Raw genomic sequence first — 11,284 nt, forward strand, 5'->3', positions numbered from 1 at the left:
TTTACATGTTCCCTCGTCAGTAGGCCATTAAGTGACAACATTATGTTAAAGGGTAGAATGCCCAGGTGTAGGTAGGTGTCCTCATAGATGTCTATGGGTGTCCTTGGTTATCGAGAATGTAAATATTCATCATTCATCATCTTGTATGATTGTGACATCACATGCGTTTGTCGTCGGAACAGACCTGAGATGCTGCGATGACTTCGCGTGACAGGCTAGGCTGATTGCAGTTGACCGAATATCCTGGCTAACATTCGAGAAAAAATGGACGGTTGTGAGTAGCGTTTTTTTTTTTTTTTTGGCACAGTAGGCTAGTCGAATCGGAGAAAATATTGAAATGTTAACATTTGAGAATACAAACAGCTGCTGACATAAATGTCATACGTCAAACGTTAAATAGTCTAACGTTGATAGCATCAAAGCTCTGGATCTGTTCTATAAAACAAGCCATTCATATGCCTGTGAAAGGTCTAAATTAACGTATGTTATGTAAACATGAAATACATTTCTGCAGCTACAATAGTCATTTTTTTTATCATCACTGGATTTCTTTAGGCACTCAGACTGATGAACTTGATCTACAAGGTAGAGGAAATACACTAAAACTAGATAATTGTCCTGTGTGTCAGGGCATAATATTATAAATATTTGCCCCTTTTTTTGCTTTTGTAACCTATACTCACCAAATGTGTATTCCTTTTCATGTTCCTCTGTTGTTATATCCACACTGTGCAGACTGTGAGGTAAGATACATGATGGAAAACAAGAAAACAAGTTTCCTTATTGTGTAAAACATTCAGACACTATATTACTGAAATGTGTTCTGACTAGCGCTAATTTTACTAGTACTTCCGCACCACTGAAGATGACGATGATCTTGAGTCAGAGGCTTGTCTCAGAGAGCCTGAATCTCCGCTTAGTGACATGGACTCCACTCTTAACCCTCTACACTCCACCAGACCGGACACAGCCAGACCCAAGAGCCCATGGGGTCGACACGATCCATATGTATCCATGGAGGTTAGAAGCTGAAGTCCTCAACTCCTGGTTTTCCAACAACATGTGCAGTAGCATCTTGAAGGGGTTTTCAAATCCCACCTACATGAGGCATAACTTTTTTCCTCTTTAACACTAGGAGCTAGGGAAGTCCTTTGTGGGCTTTGCCTCGCTGCCTCACCAAATTCACAGGAAGAATGTGAAAAAAGGCTTCGAGTTCACCCTGATGGTAGTAGGTAAGGAAAGAAAGCACATGTGTCATGGATGAAACAAGGCAGAGGCCACATTCAGTGTTACACCTTCACTGTGTACTGTGTGGTGAAGAGTGAAATGGTGGACATGCACTCACGCTCTTGCTCTCGTTTGGTTCCTCAGGGGAATCTGGCCTAGGGAAGTCCACCCTGATCAACAGCCTGTTTCTCACAGGGCTGTACAGTGACAGGATTTTGCCCAACACCTCAGGTAGATCAGTTGGACTGCATGTTTAATCCATTGGAGGGCATATTAGATGCCATGTCACCTTGTAATATGTAACACTTAGTAGGTGGTCAGGTATCTCTGAAAAAAGGCTTACTTATATGATATCTCAGCATGAAAGCACTTGAACATCTGTAGTCTATCCCTTTGTACAGAGATGATAGAGAGAACAGTTGGTATATCTAAGAAGACAGTAGACATTGAGGAGAAGGGAGTCAGGCTGAAGCTCACCATTGTTGATACACCAGGCTTTGGGGACGCTTTGGACGGCACAGAAAGGTGTTAAAGATGCTGGAAGCAAAGAATAAGCAGTTCCTGCAAACTTCTGTCATGAACATGCCTGATGTCAGAAGAGTGCCCTAGACAAAAAAACAAACAAATTGACTTACAACAAGCTTAAAAATACAGGGCTAACATCTGTAAATCAGGTTTAATTCAAAGTCAAAGTGTTTATTGTCACATGCACCAAATAGCTTAGCATCATCAGAGCAGTGAAATTCTTATGACCTGGCAGGCAACATCTATGCAGTAGACGGGCATACAAGATACAAAATAACATAACATATAACATAGTAACAAGGTCTTCTTTGACATTAGCAGTTATGTATGTAGCATAAGCCTGTCCTTCCTTTGTAGTTATTATCCTGTACTGGACTACCTCCATGAGCAGTTTGAACAATATCGTATGGATGAGATGGGCAAGCATCGCACCCAGATCAAAGACAACCGGGTCCACTGTTGCCTCTACTTCATCTCCCCCTATGGTCGCGGGTAGGTGAACAGTTTCTTCCCCCTCGCCGTCTCTCTACTGAACAGCTAACCCACTGTGGCACTGTGAAATAACCCTGGATCATTATAATAACCAATGTACAATTACTCCTGCAATCACAATCATACTTATTTATTTCACCCTTACTGTACAACCGTCATACTCATAGTGTATAGTATTTACTTATCCCTGCACTTCCTGGACTCTTCACTTCTTTGCACTATTCTTCCTTTTATATACTTTTTTAAGGTGTTGTGACAAATTCCTTGTTTGTGCAAATTTACTTGGCCAATAAAACCTGATTTTGAATTGAGAACACTGTCTATGTATGTCTTGTGTTGAGAACAGAATTAGGCTGTCAAGTGATTACAGAGGAAACACCAACTGCATTTCCAAGCACAGGTTTTATTTACTATGTTAGAGAGGGTTTGTGTTATAGTTAAGCTTGATAGACAGTTCCTTATGTTTTTCCCAGTCTCAAACCCCTAGATGTAGCTTTTATGAAGGACCTGCAGACGCATGTCAACATTGTTCCTGTTATTGCTAAAGCTGACTGCCTCACCAAGGCCGAGTTGCTACGTAAGAAAGAAACGGTAAATGAAAATGTTTGGGGAAATGATGTGCTGATTCCATATACAGTATGTATTCAATTGGTACATAATGGAACTCTAACATTAATATGACACTGCAATGATCAACTGAAAAAAACGTCCTAACTGTGTATCAATCTGGTTAGGTTTGCGTTAAATGACACGATGCATTATTACAGATACGGAGGGAGATGGAGTTTCATAAAATAAAGATCTTCGAGTTTTCAGACTGTGACTCTGATAATGACGTAGAGTGGACAAGGCAGGACTTTGAGATGAAGGTCAGAAGTACTGCGTGTACCATTATAAGCCAAGTGCAGTAGTCTTGAACACACAGTCAATCCAACTACTACACACCGTTTGTTTTCACACAGTCAACATATATTTGAGTATGTGCTAACTTAGGAGGTTTTGCTATTGTGTGTACAGAATAGCGTCCCTTTTGCTGTGGTTGGGAGTAATATGCAGCTGAGAATGGATGGGAGGAAAGTGAGAGTTCGGGCGTACCCATGGGGAGTGGTAGAAGGTACCCGTCCTGTGTTTATCTTCAAACCTCTTTAGACTATTCAAGAGGGTTATGATATATTAAATATTATTGATTTATTATATAGGTATATTATGCTATATATAAATATATATATGCAATTAGTTATGATTGCATAGATTTTTGACAGTTGAGCACTTTCTGAATTATCACATTTTTTTGTTTTCTTTCTCCAGTGAATGTGCCTGTGCTTGTGGTACTCAGTGTTTTAGCATTATACTCAATGTCTTATATTGGTTCTATATGAACATTTGATAAATCATTTTCCTGTTTTTTGCAAGTGGAGAACCCTGACCACAGTGACCTGGTTCACTTGAGAACTATGCTGGTCCGCACTCATATGCAGGACCTGAAAGAGAAGACCCAGGACAACCTGTATGAGCAATTCCGCATCAGTCGCATGAACATGCGCAGTCCTAGCATGTCATTCTAGTAAGCAAGCGCGCAGCAGCTCACATGTACACAACAATTTCTATCGGGATGTGTGTGTAACAACTTGGATAGATTACATCAATGCAATAAACTACAGTGAACAATCCACTAGTATTCTGCCTCAAATTTCATTTCCATATTGTAGAAGGTATTTGTAGTCGTAGAGGCGTTCTCTGGAAACTATAGACGTGCATGACCTCAGAAAATTAAATGTGTGTATTGTGATTAAATATGTGGATGTCATCTCATACCTACATCTGAAGAGGTTTATTTTATATCTACATCTGGAGACCATGTTCCCAGAGTTACTTTTGAAACAATGGCACTACACCACCTTGTGGACAGAGGTGATCATTACACCATCTTGTGCTCAAACGCATGCCTTTTAAATACATTCTCCATAGTGTTACCTAAATTAACCTCCATCCTTAAACTTCATTCAAGAATGAGAAATAACTTCAATCCCCACTTCCTGTATTTTTCCTTCAAAAAACACACTGACAAGAGAACTTCCATTTTCCTTTTATTTTTATTTGAAGGTCCAAGCATGGCCTTCGGGTCAAGATTTAAACATACCACTTTAAACATACACTAAATCATGAAAATGTGCATTATCTAGTAAAAATAAATTATTGAGGAATGTAACAAATAAAAATGGTAAAGAGCGTGCAGCTGGTTAGCTGCACTCGAGATCACTTGGACTTTAGATACTTTTAGACTGCTGAAAAAAAAAGCTTCAACCCTGCTGGAGGCAAAATAAAACAAATAGTACAAAGTATATAGTCATAAGATTTCCTTCTTCCTTCCTTTTAACACAAAATGACTGGTTTGTGCGCACAAGTATGTGTGTGTGAGAGAAAGTGAGTGTGTGTGAGAGTGAGTGTGTGTGTGTGTGTGTGTGTGAGAGAGAGAGTGAGTGTGTGTGTGTGTGTGAGTGTGTGTGTGTGAGTGAGTATGTGAGTGAGTGAGTGAGTGTGTGTGTGAGAGTGGGCGAGTGCCTTACTGAGGGAACGCGGGAGGCATGGGGTAGGGCACCATGGGTTGTGGGGGCTGCTGTGGGGGCGCCTGTGGGGTGAAGGGGAATGGCGGGTGACTCATGCCGTTCTGGCCAGCCGCCTGGCCCCCGCCAAATGGCTGGGCCGGGAAGTTCTGGTTCTGGAAGGCGGCTACCGGGTTGCCGGCGCCGCCATAGCTGTTAGCCTGTCCGTTGTTGTAACCGTTGCTGTAGTTACCGGTGTTGGTACTGCCCTTGTCATATGTATTGCCCCCGCCATAGCCACCATTCTGCGTCTTTGGTCCACTACCGTAGCCCCTATCGCTATCCCTATCCCTGAAGTTACCAAAATCCCGTCTCCCCCCCCCAGAATACCTATCGCGGCGGTCGTCCTTATAGCCACCTCTGCCGCCTCTGGAACGACCTGTGGGGACAAACGAAGAAGAAAAAAGAAAAAAAAAAAAAAACTTAAAACTGAGGCTGAAAACAATCGCAGAGAAACATCACAACGATCCTACTTCCAACTTGAGCCAAACTGAGGACCTGATGTACGAGTTTAACTTGTGTAACCAGCAATTACCTCCTCTGTCTTCCGCCATCTGCAGGAGCTTGGGGTTGATGGCCTGGTTGGCCTCGCGGAGGACAGAGATGAGGTCGTTGGCCTGCCTCATATTGTTAGGCGTAAAGAACGTGTAGGCCGTGCCCGTCTTTTGACTACGGGCAGTCCTGCCGATGCGGTGGATGTAGTCCTCGGATGAGTTAGGGTAGTCATAATTGATGACAAATTTCACATCCTCCACATCTGGAAAGTGTTGCAGTGTGGCAAAAAATGCAGGGGAATGCACAAGATTTTGCACACCACAACAGTCAGACCAAAAACACAAGTTAGCAAAGACCATGAACCACTTAAGACGGTGGATATGGCTGGACACTAAAAAAAAGCAGACCTGAAAAAGAAAGGCTTGGGGTGGGGGGAGTGGAGGGGTGTTATTGACACTGAGAAAGAGTACAATTAAAACAGGCATTTAAAAAGTTACTACTTCATGGGAATACTACTGTGGGAAGAGAGAAACGATGCACACTCCATTTTGCTAACGGGAAAATAGAAAGGAAAAGAAAAAAAAAACCCGACACTAAGCTTACACTGCCCTTTTTAAATTCAAAAGGAAAAATAAATTAATAAAATATTAATAAAATACAGGGTATAAAATAAATTGGGTTCGAATCCTTACCATTTTTAAGGAGTATGCATTCACTAGTCCTTTCCCAATGCAGCCAACTTTCCCCACAAATTGTCAAGTGACATCCAGGTGCTTCTACGCAGTAGGGCCACTATGCGCACGTGTGCCTCCTCATGTGCCGTTAAGAGGACGCTTCAGTGGGATTTGGGATCTGAAGGCCCTGTGCACTTTGCACTCTTCAGCACACTCATCAGAAGCATGCTAATAAAGGCCACACTGCACGTCTTGCCCAGACCCAACAGACCAGTACTAACTTGAGGGCGGCCCCCAAAACAGTCGATTCAGGCAGAAAAAAGAACAAAACCAGAAAAAAACATTTGGAAAAAAAACTAAAAAAAAAATTCACGCGGAAACAACTAGCCACCCCCTTGGCCTTTAGGCAGTTTATATGCCCCCGTCATCAGTCTCGTCTAGGCAAGATTTTCCCAGAAGCCAAGTGTTCACTTGAGAAAATGTCTCTCGCTGGCAGGTCTCGACATGACTTTTTTACCAAAAAAAACACAGGTGAGGGAGGAACTTCGGCTTGGAATTTGTTTTCTGTCACTGATCGAGCTTTGTTTTCTCATTTTACAAACACTCGCTCCTTTGTCTAGAGGTTTCCGGAGCCCCTTAACACATGTGCCAGTTTGTCACCAATTGCGATATGAGATGAAATTAATACCAAAAGTTGTAAACTGCTCTCTCCATTTTCCAAGTACACCAGCACTTTGTCATTAAAAAAAATGAAAAAAATTAAAGAAAATAAGGTCATAAAGCCTTACATGTTTGCAAACACCCATGCTTTTGACACAGCTCCGCGCGTATGTCATCAATCATTTCCAAATCTAGAACACCATCACTTGCCATACAGTGCTTGACAAAATGCATGCAAGGCAACTAAAAATGGTAACAGCAATAAAGCTTAGTTGTGTTTGCTTTGGTTTAAAAAAAAAAAAGTTTGAATTAGAACAAGGGCTGGATGAACTGCATTTTAAACGTAACCAAAATAAAGGAGATCCATGGAAAGAGAACAGGTTAAGTAGTTATCAGAACAAGGCTTTAGCCACACTGCCTTTGGAAGATTACTGGCACACAGGAGCTTGAGCTCGGGACTTTTTCACCTCTCTAAGCGACTGGGTGGCAGCCAGTCGCTTCACTTCCAATAGTCCTCCTTCCCCCTCTGCAGACCTGGGACTTGTCATGCCTAGGCCCTGCCACAAAGACTGCACCTTTAGGTGAGAAAAACTCAGAAAATGCATAGAGAAGTTAAAGAAAGCAATGACACTTTCTTTAAAGTGAAAACATTTTTTTTTGACTGACGTTGGGGATTTCTCGTCTTTTAGTGAAGAGGACGACACAAAGTGTGGAAAAGACAAACAGTTCAGCTACAGACATACTGACCTAGACCGCGGGAGGCGACGTCTGTGGCGATAAGGATGCATGCCTTGCCATATTTGAATTCTGAGGGTAAAAAGTAAGAACTTCAGTTCGGAGCCAATCACAGAGGACAGGACATAACAACAGTGCACGTGACAGCGGGTGAGAGGCTTACCATTAAGCACCCAGTCTCTCTCCTGTTGGCTCTTGTCTCCATGAATGCCCATTGCTGGCCAACTGCAAACAAGACATCCAAAACCATTAGATTCCGGAACATTCCACACCAAGCAAATTGCAACACAGCATTCTGTGAGCCGAACAGGTAGCACTTTCTTACCCATCTCGCCTCATTCTCCTCGTCAGCTCGTCACAACGCCTCTTGGTCTCGACAAAGATGATGGTCTTGTTCTCCTTCTCGCTCATGATCTCCTCCAGCAGCCTCAGGAGCCTGGCGAGAAGAAAAACACGCCATTGTAATTCTTCTGGGATCAGTACAAGGACTGAAAGAACTGTATTTCAGAAGCAAATAAGCACATGCTGTGGAGCCAACGGCTCCCAACACGGCAAACAAGAGGCACACTCACTTGTCATCCTTCTCTCCGTCGTTGCAGACGTCGACGATCTGCAGGATGTTGTGATTGGCACTCAGCTGCAGAGCACCCACGTTGATCTGCACGTACTCCTTCAGGAAGTCCTCGGCCAGCTGACGCACCTCTTTGGGCCAGGTGGCGCTCCACATCAGAGTCTGTCGGTCCGGCTGAAAATAGAACGCAGTGGGGTCAGGTTTGTTCCTGCTACAGGGAGGTTCTCGCAGGGTCTAGAGCACGTGTGAGTTAATAGCTTACTCTGATTTGGTCCACAATTTTGCGGATCTGGGGCTCGAAGCCCATGTCCAGCATACGGTCAGCCTCGTCCAGCACCAGGTACGTGCAGCGCCGCAGGTTGGTCTTCCCGACCTCCAGGAAGTCAATGAGACGACCTGGTGTGGCAATGCAGATCTCCACCCCTAAGAGTGTGTGGGAGAAATGTTAGTGTGTGTGCCTTACAAAACACTTAGTACCCCCAACAGTGCATCTGGCTAGTCTGAAGAGATCATGTGGGAAAATCTAAATGCCACCTCACCTCTTTCCAGGTCACGGATCTGTGGTCCTTTGGGGGCACCGCCATAGATGCATGTGGTCTTCAGACGTGAGGCTCGGCCGTACTCAGCAGCCACCTGCTGGACCTGCTGTGCCAGTTCACGGGTTGGTGCCAGAACTAGACACTGGGAGAAAAGGCAATGGATAAGCAAACAACTCCACCACAGAGGAGAACGCCATGACAGGGTCAGGAAAAAAATCAAATAAATATATAGGTTTACTCACGATCGGGCCATCGCCATGTTCAAGGAATGGCTGGTGATTGATGTGAACAATAGCTGGCAGCAAGTACTATAAAGAGACAAAAGAAGGAATTAGACAATAATAATAATATTATTATTATTATTATAATAATAGATATTGGTGCATCAAGTCTTTCCACAGATACAACTACAAGATGGAGTTTTACAAGATTATTGCCCTCATAGACTTACAGCCAATGTTTTTCCAGATCCTGTCTGGGCGATGCCAACCATGTCTTTGCCGCTGAGGGCCAGAGGCCAGCCCTGAGCCTGGATGGGGGTGGGGTCTGTCCAACTTTGTTTTCCAATCACATCCATGACGTAGTCTGATGGAAGACACAACGTATGTAATGTAACGTCAACATCTGTCACAATGTGTGTGGACAAAGTGTAACGAACTGATAAAAACAAGATCATTCTTTAAAAAAATAAAAAAATAACTTACTGGGAAAACTGGCTTCATGGAATTTCATGATTGGTTTGGGACATTCCCTTCCCTTCAGGGTCACCTCTTTAGTCCTCCTATACATCTCAACTTCTTGCTGTAGTAACAGAAAGTAAATAAATAAGCCACACTGGCCATGATACTGTCAGTCTTCTGAAGAATTGCACTGAAAAACGACAACATTCTACATGACATGGAAACTGACCACTGATTTCCTTGTCACGTCAGGATGCTCCTTGTAGAAGTTCTTCTCGAACTTTGGGAGCTCGTCCAAGTTCCAGTGCTTTTTACGCAGCCTTTCGCCGGGGTTACCGAATTTGCCCTGAGGCGGTCCATTTCGGCTCCCACCGAACCGAGGTGCGCCACCATAACTCCTTTAAAGAACAGACATGGACAATATTAGTAGACATACAAAACACATGGACCTACCACGTGTGGTCCTCTCCACCCGACACCGTTCCTAAAAAAGACCAACGTATCCATCACGGCACACTGTTAACATGTTTAACATCACAGAAAACTATAAAAACGTGACCGAGGGTGGAAGCTACTCGCATTTTATCCTGCGTCACATTTTAGTCTCCTGCCATTTTAATTCTGGCCGGTAGAGGAACAAAGAAGACTGAAGCGGCCGGCATTTTGAAATACCATCCATTTTTGCCACATGGTGACCTTAAAGCGTAGAATTGGGCAAGGTCTACGACGAAATACAAAAGCAGCCTATTCAATAATGGTGGACGCCGTGTCACCAATTGTATCACACACGCCGTCTTGTAGGAATATCCCACATCACTTCAAATCTACGACGTAGCCACAATGCTAGCAAGTGGTTGACCTAGCGACAGCTACCCTCCGCTAGCCTGCAGACAAGCATTTCCTTCTCGACAAATTAGCCACCAAACGTTAACTAGCTAATAATCGCGATAGGTACCTTACGTTGTAAAATGCAGTAAGTCGAATGCAACACGGGAAATATACAAATGATATTGTGTGGACCCTGACAAAGAACTTACATCAATGTTTGAACGTTACTAGAGGAGTATACCTTTAGCTTGCTAACGTTAGCCGTCTTCCGTGCTAAACCAAGGAATGCGCTAAGATGTAGCTACATGACAGCTCTATGATCATTTTGAATTACATTTCAACTTACCCCCTTTCTCTACCACGGTCTCTGTCAGAATATCCAGGCATTTTAAATTAAATAAAAAAGGATAAGCAAAATAGCAAACGTATTTCCGAAACCAATACTATGTCAAGTTGTCTAACCAGATAGAAAATGGCTACAGAATATGCCGGTAGAAAAAAAATGTGACGAACTGGATATAAAGGTCGCTTCACCCTACCAGAGAGACAATGTATAAGTACGCAAAGTGAACGTACTACTTCTTTTCCTTATTTGGAAGTGGAAGTTGGAACTCTAGGATTCATAAAAACATATATTTGCTCCATAGCAATAGACAATTATTTGGATAAGTACAGAAATACTGTTTACTCAGTGGTTCTAAGATTTATATTTGACATGATTTAGGTACCAGGGACAACCCATATAATGCATGGGCTTGTCTTTCCACCTTTATTTATTTATTATAATTGTTTGCTGACTGCTGAATTGTCATGGCACTGAATCAGGGATGGATGCCTGCACCTGAAAATAAGGTTCCTCTTTATACCCAGGAAAAATGTATTGTAACCATTAAATCCCTATAAAAATTGTTTTATGATATATGCACATTAGTCTTAGTTTAAGGGGCCCATGATCCATCTCAATTGAGAGGTGGCCTCTTACAACTAGCCTGCTATTTGATTATGGCAAATACAAAACATAAAACAGAATGCATTTGTTCCTCCTCTCCTTCTTATTAGGCATATATTTACATAAAAGAGAGGTATTCACATTTTGCTTTTAAGACAACTTTTTCTCAAAGTTGCTTTGAGGTCGTTAAATTATTCAAAATCTAAAGAGATTATCACTTGGGTAGGAACAAATGTTGTGCAATGATTGAGTTTGCCTGTGGTTGTATTTAGGCCATTATACTTCTACCTCAAACGCATTTTTTTA

At 42.7% G+C, this 11,284-nt stretch overlaps 2 protein-coding genes across 2 annotated transcripts; one reads left to right on the forward strand and one right to left on the reverse strand.

Moving 5' to 3' along the window:
* Nucleotides 1-924: 924 nt before the first annotated feature.
* LOC308369487 (septin-4-like) lies at nt 925-3,809 on the forward strand (the record flags this gene model as incomplete). Its single annotated transcript, XM_080843950.1, has 9 exons — nt 925-1,020; nt 1,136-1,232; nt 1,372-1,458; nt 1,629-1,752; nt 2,110-2,244; nt 2,718-2,835; nt 3,012-3,113; nt 3,262-3,358; nt 3,658-3,809. 9 exons carry the CDS (start codon nt 925-927, stop codon nt 3,807-3,809), a joined length of 1,008 nt encoding a protein of 335 aa, XP_080700076.1.
* Nucleotides 3,810-4,318: 509 nt separating this feature from the next.
* Nucleotides 4,319-10,515, reverse strand: LOC308374969 (putative ATP-dependent RNA helicase DDX5). The gene is made up of 13 exons (XM_080850972.1): nt 10,376-10,515; nt 9,431-9,599; nt 9,226-9,322; nt 8,973-9,106; nt 8,764-8,829; nt 8,522-8,663; nt 8,245-8,405; nt 7,984-8,156; nt 7,737-7,847; nt 7,575-7,636; nt 7,424-7,483; nt 5,383-5,604; nt 4,319-5,226 (listed from the first exon to the last, which is right to left on the reverse strand). The coding sequence occupies exons 1-13, from the start codon at nt 10,414-10,416 to the stop codon at nt 4,808-4,810; spliced, it is 1,857 nt and encodes a 618-aa protein (XP_080707098.1). The 5' UTR covers nt 10,417-10,515; the 3' UTR covers nt 4,319-4,807.
* Nucleotides 10,516-11,284: the final 769 nt, after the last annotated feature.

Source organism: Sprattus sprattus (genome assembly GCF_963457725.1).
Source record: "Sprattus sprattus genome assembly, chromosome: 1".
Taxonomy (NCBI): domain Eukaryota; kingdom Metazoa; phylum Chordata; class Actinopteri; order Clupeiformes; family Clupeidae; genus Sprattus; species Sprattus sprattus.

Excerpts from the sequence above, each read along its gene's own strand:
- LOC308374969 (XM_080850972.1), bottom strand. The coding sequence starts at position 10,416 with ATGCCTGGATATTCTGACAGAGACCGTGGTAGAGAAAGGGG. Across the intron at positions 8,406-8,521 it reads GATCCGTGACCTGGAAAGAG|GGGTGGAGATCTGCATTGCC; the intron begins GTGAGGTGGCAT and ends ACACACTCTTAG. Across the intron at positions 7,484-7,574 it reads GAGAGACTGGGTGCTTAATG|AATTCAAATATGGCAAGGCA; the intron begins GTAAGCCTCTCA and ends TTTTACCCTCAG.